At 34.2% G+C, this 20,918-nt stretch overlaps 1 protein-coding gene across 4 annotated transcripts in view; it reads right to left on the minus strand.

The window, feature by feature from the left end:
• Mctp1 (multiple C2 and transmembrane domain containing 1) overlaps positions 1-20,918 on the minus strand; it is a 516,302-nt gene that overhangs the window by 153,544 nt on the left and 341,840 nt on the right. For all 4 annotated transcript variants that reach the window (XM_077796266.1, XM_077796264.1, XM_077796263.1 and 1 more), the window contains 5 exons: positions 8,652-8,754; positions 6,800-6,902; positions 6,360-6,461; positions 5,904-5,978; positions 3,840-3,959 (listed from right to left, as the gene is read on the minus strand). In XM_077796266.1, coding sequence (XP_077652392.1) covers positions 3,840-3,959; positions 5,904-5,978; positions 6,360-6,461; positions 6,800-6,902; positions 8,652-8,754 — 503 coding nt within the window. The remainder of the gene's footprint in view (positions 1-3,839; positions 3,960-5,903; positions 5,979-6,359; positions 6,462-6,799; positions 6,903-8,651; positions 8,755-20,918) is intronic.

Raw genomic sequence — 20,918 nt, forward strand, 5'->3', positions numbered from 1 at the left:
GACTTTTCATTAAAGTACCAAATTTAAATTCTACCTTTTTGTGCACTCTGACATTTTTGTCTGGCATTTTCATTAATTTTGCGACATACATAAATGTAGCTGAAATGTTAACTGATCAATACTTTGTCTCTCTCATGTAGCACTAGCGCTCCATTCCCCAAGGACCACACAGCAGAACAGAAATTAAATGTGTAAAATATCAAATGTTAATGTTAAACACAGCGGCACTTACTGTATAACGACAGAAAAGGCTAAAACAATTCCAAATGGACAGATGGTACCACAAATTATCTACAATCACATTTAAAGATTAAAGTTTGTCCTGTAAAATAATTCTTTGACGCACACTGAAGTGTGTCCTTTTACTGATAGCTCAGTTGTCCAATTATTTTTGTGCTCATTACAGTGAGAAATGACAGTACTGAAAAGAGAGAATGTACACTCTTTTTCTTTTTTCTCTTTTCTTTTTCCCATTTTGCACCCACTGACATCCACAAGAACACAAATGTCTGGTCAAAAGCCTGATGAAAATTAGGCCCAATTTATGAGGCATTTCCAAGTCTACGATAGATGATTCCCAGAGACAAGCAGCGCCTACACGCACATGCCTGTGTTCGCTCTTAGGTAGACGGTACTCACAGCAACATTCAAAACCCACTGCATAGTGCTCAAAGGAAGGCCATTCCCAGAAACATATTTGCTTATCTTTTCCCTCCCCTTCCAGACCAATTTCAGTTTCTATTGTCATCAGCTGGCTTGGAATCCTCCCCATAGCGTACAGGTAGTGCTATGCAGACTGCAGCTGCCCCGAGTCTGCATTTCTTGAGTTTTCCACGTTCGTTGTCACTGGGACACTAAAATGATGTTTTTTCTATTTTGACTTATATTTTTAGAGAGTAAATTAGAAAAGGAAAGTAAAACAGAATAGAAAAAAAAAAGACCTGCTTTTATAAAGTTTGATCTGGGCCTAAAACCAAGTTGTATAATGGTACAAATGCATGTGCTCCATGAGGCAGCTGCATTTATGAAAAACTGGGCCAAGAGGAACCAATATTATAATAATAGACCCATGATCCATCAAAAGGGCGTGACAGGAACAGTATGTTTGTAACAATGGGGTGCTGCTCATACTCTTCTCCTAATGGAAAGCACTCCTTTTCAATAAACTGGCCTAAAAAGGCTCCAGTTAGGTAATGAGATCTTTGAAACATTTCATTTTTAAAATACTCACATCATTTAATATCTATAAGATGAATAAAAATCTTACAACAGTTTTGAACTTTATGTTATTAAAATTGTAAGGTATATATTTTAAAGGCTCTTTTAGAGAAGAAATAAAATCTACTGTATGGCCTTGGGCAAGTAATTAACTTTCCTGTGCCTCTGTATACTGGGAAAATAATAGTATCTAAGTACCTAATGATATCATAAGGTTTTGGGGAATATTAAATTCATTAATACATGAAGGCATTTTCATGTGTTAATATGTAAAGAGTGGTTCCTTGGCACATAGTAAGTGCTTAATAAATACCAGCGCTTGTTATATAAGAATCTTTTAATATCAGAATTCAATCTGGGGTTTTATATTAATAAAGGATTATGGAATAGTTTAGAATTCAAATGGAAACTATAGAAATATTACTACAACAGTATTAAGCTGCAACTATCCTGATTTAATAACTAGCCTTATTCAATCAAACCCTTATCTATCTCCACATAAGAAAAATATTCATATTGATTGATTGGTTCATTAATTGGTCAATTGATTTAGTAAACCATTTATATAGGGAGCTTAGTAACTTCTAGATATTTTGCAGGTGATCCTGGAGTCCAGGATGAAAAACACAGGGTTCCCATTCTCAAGGAGCTCCCAGTTGAAGTCTAAATAAATAAAGCTTGGTTTTGTTATTCATTGTTGTTTAAATCACCTTCAACAGAATGTAATTTAGCACTTCTTTTTTTTTCCTATGAAACTGTTAATATTATTGTTTCTTCTCAAAATACTCTTAATGTGTGTTCACATTATTGTTTATAGCCTCTTTTTTTTTCTTACCCTCAGTGTCCAAGGCTCTTTTCCTACATTTGTTATGCCTGCTCTGCTTTTTGTGTAAGCCTCTTGCATTAAGCTGGTGTTTCATAGGACTGTCTGTTACAAACCGACCACCAGAAGAGAGAGATTTTTATAGTTCTTCCCCAGTGAAGTTTGCCCCCTTACAATGAAATCATATTATGTTCACGTACCTAAATTTCTCAGAATTTCAGTGTCTGGTTTTTATTTTTTTTTCCCAGAATCAGAAAAAAAAAAAAGTGAAAAAGGGCTACCATCTTGAATATATTTTACAAGAGTGTCCTTTAGAAGCCACAAGTTTATGAAGACTTACATAACACAGAGCAAAGCTCAAGAGTTCAAAACAAATGTTTCTGAACAAATTATATAAATATATACACTTTTCTGTGTTCAAATTTCACAAACAGCTATGGAGAATAACTTTGGAAGGAGTGAATCAAAAATGGCAGCATGACCTTTCCAGTAGAATTTTATTGCTGTTATAAGGCCTCATAGAACCTGGAAGTAATGATATAAAATATACATAGAAACTCAGTATCATTTTTTCTCATTAACATCAAAGTGCCTCAATGCTAGTGAAAAATCAGAACAAAGTTTGTTTTACAGTACCCCGATATCTTTATTACGTGAGAGGACTACTAAAAGAGTATTGAGAAAGGGAGTTGTTGTCCCCCCCCCCCTCTAAAACTTAATGATGATGACAGTCACTTTCTTTAAAGAGACAACAACATGTCTATGGGAAGCAGGCTGCCTAACTTTCTGGTAACTTACAACACAAAGGGACATACACACTCTTTGTTCATGTGCTCAGACATTAATGAAAGTCCCATAGAAGGCCTGAGAGGAGGACAGAGCTCAAAGTACTAAACAGATGTGCATACATTCATTTGAATGGTAATACTAAAATGTTGATTTGTTACTATAATTAAGGTTTTCTTGTAAGCCCTCATAATAAAGTCGTATTTTGCAAAACTGGCAACTATAAGGAAACATAAGGTACTTATATTCTAACAAACATGAAAATAAAATAAAGGATTTCAAAAGACAGACTCCACTTAAACTTCAAACTGAAATCCTGAATAAGCAAAAATAATGTGAGAACAGAAAATCCCAGCTAAAACATAGAGGAAATTATCTTTTTGGATTTTCTGGCCTTGCCAATTGGTCTCATCAGCACTTTTTAAATAATCAAAAAGGCTACAAGATGAACATTGTTAGAGGACTATTTGGATCCATCGAATTCTCACTTGTGACTTTTTAAAAACTGGAAATCTCAGAAGTAATAAAATACTCTTAAATGGGTCACATCCACTTCCAATTGATTCACATATTAAAGCATTACATACTACCATTCTACTGCCAATGATATTCATATTTGGGAGAAAAAGACTGTAGAATGAATAAAATCAAATTGGGGATGGTCAAGATTATAACTATTATTATTTTCACATTGAGGACTTTTCTTGGCTCTCTTATTGGGATTTAGAATTATGCAACATGCAAAATTTTACTTTTTAACTGTCACAGGGAAAATTATACATTGGCTGAGATGTCTTGCGTTCCGGAAATCTGGGGTGGGGGGTGTATTCTTGGACTCAGACCTTGAACAATCCATCAGGTTCCTGCCCACGGCAAATCTGTCCAGTCAAGTCTTAAAATAGGAGTTTTAAAATGGCCACATCAACATAACTGTTACTATAGCCACAGAAACATGCAGCTATGATTACTGAATTTAATGAATAACAATGTAAGTAATACAGAATGATCATACCACAAAAGCAGCTAGACTCCTTGGGGGTGAATCCCAGTCAAAGCAACTATTAACGTAGTAAGCAGCATTCACCAGCACCATGACACAGCGTTTCGTTCTGATAAAGTTTCTTAGTAGCAGCTGTAAGGAAAATGAAAAAATTATTAGAATTTGCAAAGATGAAAAAATGATCAAATATACTGCAAAATTCTTCAAGTTTATTATGACTTAAAAAGGATTCAGGGAGTTAATAAAGCCATAAGAACATACCAAGCAATTTGGCTCACAAGTTTAAGAGAAAAATGTATTTCTGGAGAAAATGGAAAAAACTGACCTGTAAGAGCAAGTTCTTAGCTAAATATATTTGAAAAAACAATGCTATCATATAGGTTGGATTTCTTTTTTCACAAGAAAAAAAAATTCTAACAAATTTAAAAATTGCTATTTACTGAATAATTATTAATTTTTAAGCTCTTAAATCTTATTGTGGTTTTAAGATTCATTAAATGTCTTAACTTCAACATATTTCAAAGTGAATTAAACACTTTGGAATGTTTTTATTTAGTCTTAGAGAAAAACCTGTCAAGTATTGTTTATTATAGAAAACAAAATATTTTCACCTTTTAAATAAGATTTCTTCCTTTTTTACTAACATGTTCTCTACTAACGAATCATTCTCTCTCCTACCTTAAATGTAACCTATATTTTCTCATTTCTTATTTTGCATACTTTTGGAGATCAGGAAAAATATTATAGTAATTAAGTGCGCCATAAAATCTTTAATTTGAACGGTATACGAGAGTTGATATAATTTAAATTTAAAACTATAGCATGATTTCAACAGTAAAAAAAAATAGTGTACATGCTATATAATGGTTCAAACAATTACGTACAGGTATCTTAACAGAACAATCATATGTCTGCAGGTTAATATTTTGCTACTCCAAATATACTTAAGTACTGGTCTGATGTTTTAAAGAAGTAGCTATGTAAAGTTCACTGAGGCTGTACAGCTAAAAGTATATGTGTGTAAATACAGATGCAAGTATGTGCATAACAATTTTAACACGTTGCTAAAACTGCAATTCCATTTAGGCAAAACGAAGTGTCTCCCTATTTGTTTCACCTTCCTTTAAGAACATATTTTATTATTTTTATCTATGTAGAGAAATGTAGTCTGAATTCCTGTTTAGATAGATATTCCATTTGTAGCACATACACTATATTTAAATATCCAAAGATCTCACTGTTTTGGGTAGATTTCTTAGATTAAAAATAAAATGATTTCAGGTTTCTAATGGCATGGAAAATTATCAAATATTTCAAGGTGCTAATAAGTTCAGTAAATTTTAAAGCCATAATAAGTACAGTTTATTTTTTGCTCTTTGATTAGGTGTAGTATTTTTGTTAAAAGGGGTAGTTCAGTAGCACTTTTAAAAAACTTTATATCAAACCAAATTTAAAATTATAATTGATAGGTATTGAGCTTAATTTAAAAGTCTTTCATGATAGAAAAGTGCAATTTCCTGGATTTCTATTTTCTTAGCTAAAAGTGGCAATGCAAGTTCAGTTCTGAAAGATCATAGTTAAAATCTAATTAACAGGAAGGTTCCTCTTAAAAGATGGAGCCCCCTCGCTGGATTAGAGGGAAAAGCTTTATTCGGCTCACTTTACACACACCTGCATCATACCTGTGGGTGGTCTGCACACATATTTGAACCTCAGCTTTTGGCATTCTCATTTGCACACTCCATAGCAATCAAATTGTATTTCATGTTTGAAAAGATCATTCTTTTGCTAAAACATGACTACATATCCATTATATGCAGTACCTACAGTATCCCTTGTTCTTTCTGACCACCCCCATCGAATGTATTAGTTTGGTATTGTCCTGGTTTGATCTTTTAAAGAAAGGAAGGAAGAGAGAGAAAGAAAGAAAAGAGCGAGCCATTTTCAATAAGTAGATGACCAAAAATTCCATCATCTTCCCCCCTCCCTACCTCCAAAATTTATTTGAATTTACTTAGATGTTTTACAGATATAATCAGGTCTTCCCGGAGGGATTAATCTTTCCTTGCTTTTTACCTGTTTAGAGAGTCTGTTTTCCTCTTCAATGTACTTCTGTTCTTTGGGTATTAATGTTCGTAAGCTGGCTTTCACCTATACATCAACATATGTGTCTGTTATGGATTAATATATTACAAATGTTTACAAGTTTTTCACGCAGTTCAATTTTCAATAATTTTTCAAGTTTCAAAGTCCTGGCTGCTGTGCTCATAAAATATAAATGTATACAATTGCACATGCATGCACTTCCTTTTCTTAGGCAGGCAGGCAGCGGTCAGAGCACAACCACAGCAGCAGTCACCAACTATAACAGAAAGTGTGGGTGTGCCAGGCAGTGGCAGAAGCGCTATTCTCCAGGATACATCAAGGTTTAGAGAAAATGAGGAATGACAGAAATTCTCTACAAATCAGGAACAAAAGCTTTCATGAAACTGAACTCTTTAGCAGTACAAAAAAGCCAAAGTTAAGACTTACAGCATTAAAAATCACATCTATTTCAAGATAGATGACCCCCTTTGTTGGCCCTGTCAGCTGCTTGTTTTTCAAGACGTAGGCTTTCTGTTCACCATTTTGAATCTGCGGGAAAAGGACATGACAGCCGTCTGTCTCGCGGTCTCCACTGAATACACTCCCTCAGTGACCTTTGACCCCCAGCTGCTGAAACTGACAGAGAACCCAAAACAACTGTGGCAATTCTGACAAGTACCTGTTCATTACCAGGATCAAGTCTGTCAGGAAAAATTAACTATCATGGGATTCAACATGGCCGTGAATTGAGTATGTTAAAATTTTTAGTGTTCTTATTACAGACCTTGGTTGAGAAATGACAGACATAGAGCTGAGGGTTTTTTTTGTTTTTTTTTTTCCTTGAGCAAAAGCAACACAGAACAGTGTGTCAGGTGAATAAAACTTACAGACAGCAATGGTATAGCAACTTTGCCCAGAAAGTCAGCACTTCGATCCCGATCTTCATCATAAACTGTCACTTCAAGAATGGAATGAATATCTTTAATGTTGCTGCATAATAAATATATGTAAGAAATAAAAAAGATTTCATTAGTGGGAAACAAGAACTAAAATGGTTTTGAAATTTCAGATAGCTCCAGCTGATTTTGTATGTATATATTTTTATGTGTGTTATTTGCATATACACATACAGGGCAGCTTGGTATCTGACAGAATTTCCCATAGTGCACCCTAGTTGACTACAGTAATGGTTCTATTATCTAAATCTTTGAAGAACGCTGTAATTTCAAGTTATAATTTTTAAAAATGAAAAATAATTTCTCATCTGCATGAGCAAAGAATAAAGTTAATGAAAAAATCAATAAATGAACCTGCTGTTTTTTAGATTTTTTCTTTTCATTTTAACAATAAATCATATTTTCCCACAAACCCCACATAAAACACCATAAGGTTTGATATCAGCAAGAGTCACCATTTATTTTTTATAACTATTATTTTTTATAATAATAGAACATGTTTTTTTTTTTTTTGTTTACAGCTCTCACCAAAACATTGACTCAGTTTCTGTTAGGTTCTTAGTGGGAAAAAAAAAATGAACAAACACAGAAAGCAGAATGGTGAAAATGTAACATTTATAGCAATTGAACCACCCTGGAATTTAGAAATTAAGTGATGTTCCATTATGTTCTAAAGACAACATATGTTAACAAATGACTGTGTGAGTTCTTCATATTCTTGTTTCTAGAAAAATAAATGCAAATTGTTGATAGCATTTATTCTTAGATCAAACTGTTTGCCTAGAAAACATGAATTAAGAGGAAAAAAAAGAATATTTATTACTGAAAAACTGCAACCACATGTGAGAAGAGGCTTTATCAAGGCACAATCAATTAATGGCTTTGATAATAATCAAACCTATTCATTTAATTATGCATTCCAGAGAAAAACACTCTCCACAACCTTCTTAGGAGTGCAAGTCTCCTGACTAGGCTTTCATCTTTTATAAAAATGTGGAATTCCTTAAAAATAAATTGGTCAGATAATTAAAGCTGATTAGTTACGGGCTCTTAAGGAAAGGCATTATAAGGAATTAATGAAGAATTTAGCACTTTTTCATGTACAAAATAAAACTGTGTTAGAAAACTTTATGTAGTACTTCTGTTTGGAGAGCTTTCTTTTGTTTAGAGTTCATTTCTAAAGCTCAATTTAAAAAAAAAAAAAACTTAGGAAATACTATAGTGTAACATCGGCAGCTTTTACAGTGCATGATTGAAAAGATTTCCAAACTTTTTAAAACAAAAGGAAAATTAACTCAAAGGGTGTTTTGGTATCTGGGACAATACTTAATATTCTTATTGTGCTAAAATGAAACAAACCAAAACTAAAGCATCTGCCGAATTCGTGACCAGATTGTTTGCTGATTTCAGCAATGGAACAAATAGAGCTTTGTCCTCCTTGGTGTCAATGTGATTGGGAAGAATTTCAATAGAAAGTATAAAAGGAAGAAGCAGTATGGCGATTCTGTTGATGAGAGCAAAACCCTTAGTGAAGTCATATGAAAAACAGTCGTATAAAGAACTCAGTTTAAAAGATGCCTGTGAAAACAGAACAAAACAAAAAATGCCATACTTCTTTCCCCAGGTCTCAATTCTCAGGAAGGTAATCATGAAATTCCCAGTTGTTAGCAAAGACAGGTCAGATACATTGAGTTATGAATTAGCAAATAATAGACACACACACACACATACAGAAGTATATTTCATACAGTTCTGAAATGAGCTCAAGGTAATGGTTACTTACAATGTGAAGACTTTGTTCCACTCAGGATTGAGATTTTTGTAGACGGTATGTGTTAGCAGTCTATCATTGTTCAGTTCTACTACACAAAATGGGTCACTTTTACCTACAAGATATTTGAGGTGGACATTTTTAGTATAAATTGTACCCATCATTTACAATGTCATGTTCATGACCATGTTTATTTTCCAAAAGTTTTATAGTAAACAAAAAGTCAAGTAAAATTTTAAAAATAAAACAACCCATCAAAACAGAGTTAGATGTACTAGATGATGTTAGCAATCATAATGATTCACAGCAATTTAGAACCTGGAAAAGTGAAAAAGAACAAATTATATAGCTTAAATTTCAATTTGCATTTGTTTTACAAAAATAATACTATAATGAGAGAGAATGTGATGCATGTCCATCCATAAATCAGCTTTTATTTAATTCTATAAAGACCATTTGAAATGTTCATCTCCTTCAATCTTATGCATATATTTTTCGACTCATCTGATTGACTAGTAACTTGTAACTAAATTTCTAAACAAGTTTATTTTGAGAAAACTGCTATTATTGCAGAATTACAACATTTTAATCTAAGGCTGAGTTACTTTCTCCTGAGATATCTATGGAATCATAAGAAGTAAATTAGAACCTCTGAGGCAGAAAAAAATTCTGCCATTTGAAACTTACATCAACAACCAATCTGCATGTTAAGAGCAGTATTTTTTCTGTTTGCCGAAAGTAAAGGATTCTATCTATCATCTATTTACAGCAACTTTGCTCTGCCAGTCAAATCTCATCCTTTCTGCAATTATGTTTTGTGATGTTCTCAATATTTTTGTAATGTCATGTCCCGTGTTATAAGAACCCATAAAGTCAGAGGCTCTATGGGGGCAGCATTAATGATATTAGTGCAGCATGTAATTTGTTTGATACCTTATACAAATGACAATGAAATCAATATTTAGACAAAGCTGTCCAGAGGTCATATCTTTTAAACTACAATATTGATTTAGACTACATAAGAGGTTAATGTGCATATTATTAACTTTAATGATAAAGAATAATTGTTTTAAATGCATTGTGAATGGTACTCAGAGTAGTTTACACTTGTGAGAAAGCTTAAATATCATTGAAGATTTTCAATTAAATTTTAATGAGAAGAAATGTATTAGCTACCAGTGACAAATAAGCTACGTATGTATTCCCATACAGCAGTGTTATTTACTTTGTATAGTGTAGTTCTTAAAATTAACTGAACAAACTTTGACTCACTTTTAATTTGTTATTTCTATATTTTAAAAAAAGATTCAATATGTGTGTATAAGTTCAGTGGCCTCATATATCCTGGGATAATTGCATGGTTTAACATTTTGGTAGTCTTCTCAATTTGGAGTCTTGGGAATAATTTTCAGTAAAGAACAGGGAACTGGAAGTCTTCAAGGTCTGGTGAAGATTTCACTTCTGGCTTAGCATCTGTATTATCCCCCCCACCCCCACCCCCACCTCACCACTTCTTCATTGTTCTTGCCTTTACCTACCTATACCACTCTCACTTCCAGCTCACACATACGCTATGGAAGATAGTGTTTAAAAAAGAATATTTTCTTCATTAAAACATATTGCAACCTGTTTTATTTGGTACATCATCCCATAGAATTCTGGTACAAGCATGAAAAGGCAGGCTCAAACAGTTCTGGAAATATACTTAACTGTAAAGGTCTAGGCAAAATCTTCCTAATTAACCATCATGGTAGTTGGTAGGCCACATACATAGGAAAAGCCATGCTATTTTGATTCTAGATTCATATATTTAACCATCAATATTTACTGCTTACCATGTACCAGACAGTTTTCTATGCATCAGAGCTTTAGCAGTGTATAAAACAATTGTTAAAAATGCCTGTCCCTGTGGAGTTTACATGGAAGAAGAAAGCAATGACTAATTTTAGGTTTTTTAGGTGATAAATATTATAGAGAAAAATAATGATGAAAGGTGACGGTGAGTGCTGGTTTAGACATAAATTTTTCAAAAGGGCCACAAGAAAGGTACCTCTGAGAAAGTGACATTCAGGCAAAGAAATAAAGAAGGTGAAAGAATGAGTCTTGGGTTAGCCAGAGGAACAGATCTTGGAAAGGCCAAAGAAGTGGCTATCCCTGGCATTTCCAGGAATATCCAGGAGCCAGTGTGGTTGGAGGAATGGATGAGGTGGTGGGTAGGTGACAGAGAGGTAGGAGGAGAGTGGCAGGCCTTTGAAAGGACTTGGCTTTCACTCCAACTGAGAGAAAATGCTGTTGGGGGGATTTGAGTTGAGGATTGATATGATCTGATGGCTGTTATTTGAGAATAAGGTAGCAGCAGGGCACAGGAGGAGGTAGGGAGAAAGTCAGGAGTCTATTGAGATAATCTAGTGGTAGAAAGTGGTCGGATTCTGGACATATTTTGAAGATATTGTCAACAGGATTTGCAGATGTCAATATTGAACAATCTAAAATGCCCTAAAGATGGAAAACAATTCATTGAGTGCTGCTAAGCCAGTTCTTTTTCTTTTCTATCTTCTCTCTCTTTCTTTTTAAGAATAAAAAGCATTCAACAAGGTGCTCAGACTGGATAATTCTGGAATCTGACAAAGAGGAAAATTTAGGTAAGAAGAGAGTAGGAATTTTATGTTTCTTTTGTATTCATGTTTTATTTCTAAAAAGTTATCTTTTGGCAGTGTAAGTAATGGATGCCAACATGAAGTGTTTACACACGGTTGCTTTTCACTAATTTAGAAAGTATCCTTCCACTGTGTGATCAAGGGCAATTAAAAATTAGCAGCAATTTCAACTGTAAATATTAGATTCTGTAAACTTACCATTAAAAAGCATACACTTTAGTTTTATTTTAAAGAAGTGGCTACACATAGTTAATGTGCTTATCTGGCTTGCTAAATACTTTTCTAAATGACTGGCTTTTCAGTTTCTAAATTTTGCAGGCTTGATTATCTGCCACTTAAAAAAAAACAATTTAGAGAAATGCCAGTGATGGACCTAACCATTAATTATCTCTTAATTATTCTTTCCTTTTATCTTTTTATCATTCCTTTTAGACTCTGTGTTACACTGCTCTGCTTGCTGAGAGTACTGAGTTGTGGGATTGTCTATGGGATGCAATGTTGAAGTCCCTAAAGTGTACATATTCTGCAAAGATCCAGGGAGTGATACAAAACAATGCCCTGAAATGTTTTTGTTCAAAATCATACAGTCGGAAGTTGGAGGAATGAAGGCAACATCCAAAGTTGAAGTGTATTTTGTTTCTGATCATTTTTGGCTATTTAAAGAGCCTAAATGTATGAGAACATAGTACATAATATAATTTCTGATCTTCCTCTCCTTTTTGTTGTAATGCTACAGTAGATATATGGGTGCCAACAGGCTCTCGTAATCCCTATCCCTTTGAATATAAAGCACCCAATCCTCTTCTAGCAATTCAAGAAACTGGAGGTTTTGGTTTGCATGAAAGATAGAAATTTCAGCAGTGTTGGATGGTTGGAACTATGAAGTTGTTTACTTTAACCATCATGACAGCTAGAAGAGAATTTTAGCCTTCCTTGAGAAAATGGCAATTTTCCATGTTAACAATTTTCTAGAGAGTAATACTAGTGCTTTTTTGATGCACTCATTACCTACTGAGTGTCTGCCCTGCTCACCCTAGACCTACAAGTATGATTAAGACATAGGCTATCTCTCAAGGCATGTACAATTTAGTAGACATGAAAGACATGTAAATACACAATTATAATTCAGGGTTGTAAGTGCTATAATAAAGGTAAGTGAAGAGTTCAAAGGGAGCAATGAGAAAGAAACATGTCATCTGTAACTTCAGGATGGGAAAGGGAAAAGGAAGTAGAGACTGTCCCAGAGGATGTGACCCTGTGATCCATGGTGAATGTACATCTCTATCACTGGCATTTTTAGAAAAGAAGGACAACCACATAAAAAGTGCACTTTAATGTTTTATTATTAGGAGTATTTATTGAAATCTCTTTGATAAGGTCTCTATAACAAAAAACCTAGATATGTGTAACATAACCACTATAAAATATTTAAAACTTTTGTTAGTATTGAGGTATTTCTAGTTAAATACTAGAGGCTAGTTTTTTTTCCTATGGATTTCTAGTAAGAAAATTTCAACTTATACTATGAAGCAGATTCTATCTCATAAAGCTGAGTCTATAATAGATTTTAAAGCATAAGAAGGCTTTTGTTGAAAAAGCATTCCTATGAGAATAAAACCAAACATTAGAGTTGACTCTAGTGGGCATCTATTCTGGCAACCTTCAAAACAGCACCGAGGATTAAACAGGGTTCACTCACTGACTGGCTACTTCTCTCTCACTCTTGGCCCTTGTTCTTTGAGGTTGCAACACTGACACATATATAAAAAACTGTGGGAAAGTCTGCATCACCTCTACTCACTTGCTAACTGTTTTATGGCAATTGGATGACTTCAGGTTATTCAAACTGTTGGTTTGGGCATTAAAGTCACTCAAAGAATACTGAGTTATATTCTTGCTCCAAGAATAGAGAGTTAATCTTGATCCATCAGTGGTGGACTTTACTGGGTCAATTTTCTGATAAATGAGGCCATTTGCCGGATGTGATGTGCTATAAAATTATGGGGGTGGGAAGGAACCCAGTGATCACCTCTTTGTTGCTGTGTCTCTGTAAACACACAGGCTTTCAGTGGTGTGGAAGGCAATTCGTGCCCACGGGGGCCTTTTATTTTGGTCCTACCTTGCACAAATTAAGCTCTTTGGTTTAATTTCTTTGGTTTCCACAGTTTGAAGTGAGTCTATTTTAATCTTTTTATAAAATTATAATTGAGGTTGCCATCTGTCCTTTCTGCAAACTGAAATTTCAATCATGGCATATAACAATGTTAGAGTGGAGGGAATCCCATAGGGTCCATTGGAACAAAAAGCAATGTGTGTTGAAGACATCTTCCAATCCTCCTCTTACCACTGGAGAACTAACGTTGACCTTAGTCTTTTTCATTGACTGATCTAAACACATTTTCAACATCTGATTGGTGGAATCACATTAACCATTAACTGACATGCTTCACTAGGTCCTTACTGGGTCTGATTCTGGGACTTAGTAATAACAAAAGTGAAAATAATAAGGCTTATTTTTCTTCTCACTGAGTCACAAAGCAGGTTTCATTGTGGCAAGAAAATTGACCCTCGAAAGTCACAGCTCTACTGTATCTTTTTTTTTCGTATTGAAAATTTTGTAATGTCCTCTTTCTTATCCTGAAACAAATAAAACTGACCATTATATGATTTTAAAATTTAATATAATGCTTGAATTCTATTATAAAGGAAGACTAGATAGAAAGTTGCTTATGATAAAATCAAACATTTATTTGTTAAACAAATATTTAGTGAGTGCCTATTATGTGCCAGGCCATATGAACAAAAAAAAAGAGAAAGGTCTTCCCTTTCTTAGAATTTACTTTAGAGGGGAGGAGAGATGGAGAATAAATACTGAATCTAATAAGTAGGCTGGATTATATGCTAGAGAGCAAAGCATGTTAATGGAAAAGAAACAAAGAGTAGGATAAGAAGTTTGAATGGTTTGGGGAAGGTCAGAATAGATTTAATTGCATGGTTAGAGTAGGTCTCATTGAGAAGATAAGGGCTGGGAAAAAACTGAAGGGTGTGAAGTAGTAGCCAATTGAATATGTGTAGAAAAGTGATCCAGAAAGAGGAAATACCCTAGACCAAAAGCTGGTGTGCTCAGGGCCTTGGATACTGGGTCACAGTGAGCAATGGGAGATTGGTACAAGACGTCAGAGAAGTGATGGAACCAGACCATGAAGTACCTGCAATGCCAACTGTGCAAACCATGAATGGCAGCTATTCCCAAGGACTGATTAAATAATAGTATTTCAGGAGGCAATCTAGATAATTATGAAACCCATAATGAATTAACCCATAATTAACCTATAAATATCTATTAATATAGTTTTGAATGTCAGGCAATTTTCATTATGTAAGACTGATTTTTTAAAATTTCTTAGGTAGATGGACATAATTCCTTCCTTCCTTCCTTCCCTCCTTCCTTCCTTCCTTCCTTCCTTCCTTCCTTCCTTCCTTCCTTCCTTTCCCTCCCTCACTCCCTTCTCTCTCTCTCTCTCTCTCTCTCTCTCTCTCTCTCTCTCTCTCTCCACCCCCACTCCTTTCTATTTATGTGGTGCTGAGGATGGAACCCAGTGCCTCACACATGCTAGGAAGCGCTCTATCACTGAGCTACACCCCAATCCTATCTGATGCTTTTAAAGGCATTCCATGTCCCCACCCCCAGATACCAAATACCACTGGTGCTCTACAATCATTATGGCAGATAAAATTCTCTCAAAAGTCTCTTAAACACCAAGAGGCAACACTGTCTTCTCCCTAGGTGAGCATCATTGCCTGACAGCAAGTGCGTACACATTTTGTCTTAGGAACACATACAAATTACTGAAGATAGCAAAGAGTTTTATTTATGTGTGATAATATCAAAATTTAGCATTTTAGGAATTATAAAACATTTAAAACTTGTTAATTCGCTAAAAATTACAATAATAGTAAGTTGATGTCATGGTAACATGGGAGTGATCAAACATTAGGTAGCCTTTCAAAAACTTCATTGTACACTCTTGAGAGTAAAAAATGCAAATAATATCTTGATTTTGACTTTCCAAAAAAATGCCTTGGGGAATTCCCAGAGGTTTCTGGACCTCTGAATAAACACTAAGAGCAATGAAAACAGATAAAGCCCAATGTAAATATGGGGTTATTTCACTTGGAATCTAGAACTAGATGCAAAATAATATTTGTAGAATTCTGTGTAACTAGATGCATTCTTGATCCCTAAAATTTAGCCATCTTGATACATGCTGAGGAACTTGAAATTCATGATAGAAGAATGGGAAGTGAAATGAGACTGATGAGAAAATAGAAAAGAAAGAGAGGAAGACTAAAGGATCTATAAAATAAGGAAAATCCATGAGAAAAATATGACTGAGCTCATAAGAGCTTAGACAAATTATGGTAAAAACATAAAAATCTTCACTTCAATTCATTTTAAAACAAAAATATTTATAAGAGATTTGTTGTAAGCTTAGATAAAAAAGTTGTTTGGTCTAAAATGATTATAAAAAGAGTATAGGCTCCCTTATTTTTGCAAGCCTTCCTAGAAACTTTAGGACCTATAATATTTAATTAGACTCTCTTGCAGAAAAACATGAGGCTGCAAATTAACTCTTGTAAAAGTAGACTGATTAACTGTAGAGATCTTTTGCAATAAAACAAAATCTTTTAGACTTAAAAAATTAGGTATTATTAGGTTTTTAAGTTTTATATATACTTAATTAATCAAAGGTAATGCAATTGAAAAATGTCATCTGTCAAGTCTTTGCCTTTGGAACGATGTCTTTGTCTTTTAATTTCTCTTCTACAAAATAACTCTCTCAGGAATCTGTTGCTTATCTTGGCACCTACGGCAGCATCTCAGAATCTGAAGGCTTGTGGGGAAGCCTGAAGGCCAGTTTGAAAAACCCTTCTAGGAATTGACTCTCCACTTCAACCAGGTGGTCACTGAATGAAATTCCGCTTTAATAGTTCCAGTGATGGAGAACTCATCTCCTCTACCGGAATACTCTGATCTATTTTTTGGCAATTATAAATTCTGAAAAGGTTTTCATTATTTGAATGTAAAATTATGTAACTGTGACTTTTGTCTATTCTTTGATTTTCCTTATGTAGTAATTTCAAGTAATTTCAAAATCTAAATAAAATGATGGGTATAAAGTGAGGTGGCAGCACCTGTCAGACAGTGTGTAATCAATGTTTGTTACCTGCTCTTTTATGCTGGGTACTGTGGATGGCTTTGAATACCCCTTCTAACTACCTTCTAGGTCTCTTCCTGAAATACTGAGGCCATGAAGCCCTAAGTGACATTTCCAGAGTCCCTTGCAGCTAGGGATACAGCATATTCCCTTCTGGTTAAATTTTCTAGTAATTTGGATCCAAACCTTGGTCATTATTTCCATTGCCAACTCCTATAATTACCCTTTCTCATGACTGATCTTTGGATAATTGGCAAGAAATTATATTCCCCCAATGTATGCTTTCCTTTCTGCAACACAAGATAGTTGGTAGCTTTAGAGGAAGGATCTGGATCAGCATGCCTACTCTGCATTTTATGAGTTGGTGTGTTGGTGTGTGTGTGTGTGTGTGTGTGTGTGTGTGTGTATGCATGCTTGGGTACTGACTGGACAAGTTATTTAATCTGTACTTCATTTTTTCAAATGTATAAAGTGGGCATAGTATTTATTCACACTGTTGTGAGATTGGTTGTGATTATCTTTATACCAAGCTCTGGGTTAGATCTCTCATGTGACAAGGGCTTAATAAATTTTAACTGCTATTATTATTGTTATTATTATCATTATACTCAAGTTATTCTCAATTGACTTGGTTCTAAAACAGTAGACATTCCAGCTGAAAATATATTCTGGTTAGTCTTTCTTTAAAGGGCAGTTTTTATATCTGGATTCCTACCCTTGCACTATTGTCTTAAAAGTCTAAAATAAGGAATTATTCTAAATATTTCATTTTATTCATTGTAACAAATTGATGTATATATAATTCACTCTCATAAAACTTAAACTCAACTTAAAACCTAAAGCCATCTCTAATATTTTCTACTCTTAAAGCAAGTCATCTTGTTTTTTACCCATGTGAGTCTTGAGAGTCATACTTTTCAACATTTGTCTTATTGAATAAAACTAATTTAGGCTGATGTAATATATATATCTATATCTATGTATATAGATCTAATATATATTTGTAATATATCATATCCATCTGTAATGTATGCTATTTACATATTATTACATGGTTGTTCATATATAGTTAATAATACCTTATATTAATGTGTGTTATACATGTATAAAATATAGAATACTGATACATAAACACAATATTTCTTAGTCTCATATAAAAGAATTTACTAGCCCTCCTAGTACATTTCATAAGAAAGAAGTCAATTATCTCTTCAAAGCCATTAATAAATACAGTAAACAATTTATACCAAGGACAGAGACCTGTATCCTTCTATTCAGCATCCCACTGACATCACTCCTTTAATCATTCTTTATACTTACTGTTCAGTCATTTATGATTCTAACTATACTGTTATATATTCCTGTAATAAGCTTTTTTAAGATCCTTTTTAAACGCAGATCTCTGTTTGCATCAGAATTTCCCTGATCCAATGTTCAAGGAAATACGCTGCTTATTTACACAACTCTATTGTAATATAATGAAATAAAAAGAATCGTTTAAAAAAAATGATTGTAGCATCTCGAAGCATTTCTTTAAGCACTGAGTGAAATCCTGGAGCTAGCCCCTCCAAGCCAAATCAGCAATTCTCTATTTCTTTACTCAAAGGATCATTTTGTAATCTTAGTTCCACAGAACCTGATTAATTATTTTATAGTATTTCTCTTTCCCTCATTTCCCATTGATAGTAGGACTACCACTTTCTCAGCCCATAGTCCTTCACCTCTAGAGCATATCAAACCCAATTATTAATCTCTTTTGTCATCCCACCTATTCTTCCAGAGCAGTATCTTCTAACCATGTGACCTGCATATGAATGACACATGATTTCTGTAATTCCCTTTAAAACACTGGTTCAGACTCAGACCTTACCGTCCCTTGTGCTAAATTATAATTTTTATTCTCATTTTCACAAATATTTGATATCGACTATTTGGTTTAGAAGATTACTTTTGCATTTCTATAACTAGAATATGATTAGCTTTTAAAATGCAATTACTAAAAGGAGGAAACTTATTTCTATGTAAGTTATAGTGATATAAAAGAAGAGCAATAAATTTGCTCTTTGTGATTTTTGGCTTAGTCTCATTCTTAAGAAAGAAATTTATAGAGCATTAATACATGTATCATGCATGTATTATATATAATATTGTTTTCTAAACTAGATATATTATGATAAGAGTGTCAGGTGTTAGATATTCTTGATGCATTATTAATGGGATAAAATGTCTTCTCAGAGTGCATAGGCTGCTTAAAAACCTACTGTGTAATTATTACAAAGCAAATGGGGAAAACATTGGCTTATATAATGGAAATAAAGCATATTTTTTGGTTGGGAAATTTTCCATATTTTGTGTTAACACTTAGGATTTTTGTTTCAAGTAATATAATTTTAAGATACTAAGATAACAAAGTTAAAAAATTAAGAGTATCTGCACATATCTCGCTTTTATTTGGTAATTTTTGTTATCCATGATAATTCACAAATATGAGGACTCATGCTATTTTTCACATAGTCCATTCAGTGGAACTATGTAGAATGTAAAGGCCATATATTTTCTCTTCTTCCAACACAGGTTTTAAATAAGGATCATAAAATGTAAGGCTAAATCTATCAGACATCATCATATTATTAAATATGATAATGACAATTGAAGGATCATGTTATTAAAAATCCAATCTGCTATAATCCTATAAGAGAAGCACTTAGCTACTACTTTCAATAGAGCAATTGTATTCTGCAGGCCACTTGAAGCAACAATTGTATATATCTTATGCGATTTGCTAGAGGAACACACAAAAAGTTATTTTTTTTAAAGTACAATATCTTGTCTATGTTATATGTATGTGCTTGGTATTTCTCCAACTTTATATAAAACTTTCCAAGAGCAGACTTGCCTTTTTTCTGTACAGCTGCCTTTTCATTTTCTTTCTCTGAATAGACCCATAATGTTCAGGGAAAATACCAAGAATAATAAATCCCAATCTCTGTATAAAATATACCTTCATGACACACTCAAGCTGGAAATCACAGGAGCCAATAAAATGCAGGCAGCCTACTGATAATGAGGTCAGAAATACAAATAAATTTACTTTTAATGAAGACTGGAGGCACAGTAATCAAAGTGTTAAAATTCATTTCATGCATATCTCATTTGCTTCTTAGCTGATATTTACCACGCAATTCTGTGAGAAAGTAGAGGCCTAAGATGCTCCAGATAAATGGCTCAATTAATTGTACAGAGGTAGACCTCTTTGAGCTGAGCCAGAGCTGTGAGCTCTTTATTAAAAGCACTATTCTGTAGCCCCTAACCTTGTTCCTTGACTCCTCTCTGGTTTCCAATTTAAACAAGTCCCCATGCGGCCCGCTCTAAAGGGCTTTGTCTCCCTGTCATTGTTAAGAGAGCTGAGGCATCCTGGAAGTGTGAAATCAGACCTCATGAGTTGAACGGTTCCCCAGGGAACGCCGGACTGCGCAGAAGGTCAAAGTCATGGGCCGGACCATCTAAAAGTGTCTGATCGCCGGTCTGTGACACAGCAAGTTGGGGGTGGGAGCTAGACTGAAGAGGACTGAAATTGAACACATCTTAATTAAAGCCCACAGACAGCAAAACAAAATGTTTTCCAGGCAGCCTGTCAAATGGGGCTTAAATTTAGCTCTGCTAATGAATCTGAGCTGCTAACTGTTATTTCTTAAGATAATAAGACTCTCACGAAAGCTGATAAAAAAAAAAAAAACTGTAGCATGTCTTTTTCTGCTGTTTTGTTACTTAAATATTTTCCAACAATGAAGACAGTTTTCCAAAAGGAAAACATGGGGAAAGTCTATGCAAATAAAGGGGTAGTAAACATCTCTCTTAATAACTAGTAGGTTTCCAGACAACAGGGTTGGTGTGTTGCAAGTCTTTGTGTATAGCCTTGTTTTAGGAGGGGAAAAAAAAACAACTCTCATTTAATGGGACAATTTCAGTGACAGATTCTACTAATTGTAAAATTCTTTCTCTCTCTCTCACTTTTTCTTTTCCTTTTCCTCTATTGTTTCCTGGAAGAGATGGTGCATTAATTTGCGAGATCAATTCACCTGGTGTGGAAAGTTTTATATTATTGTACCTTTTAGTACAGTGAAAAGGTAGGGCATCTTTTGATGGGTTTCACAGTTCTCCCATATTACTGTTCCTGAAACTGAGTTGCTCGTCTCCCTGGGGAGGTTATGACCTCTTCCTTAGGAGCTCAAACACACACACACACACACAAAAAAAAAAAAAAAAAAAAAAAAAAAAAAAACCCAGGGGGAAATGAAAGGGAGGGGCTGAGGAGAAGAACTCTTTTCTCTTTCTTCTCTTAGAACTTGAAAGAACCAATAGGCTAGGTCTAAATACTCTGCAAAGAAAGCCTCACTCAATTT

The sequence above is a fragment of the Urocitellus parryii genome, chromosome 1, assembly GCF_045843805.1.
Source record: "Urocitellus parryii isolate mUroPar1 chromosome 1, mUroPar1.hap1, whole genome shotgun sequence".
NCBI classification, from domain to species: domain Eukaryota; kingdom Metazoa; phylum Chordata; class Mammalia; order Rodentia; family Sciuridae; genus Urocitellus; species Urocitellus parryii.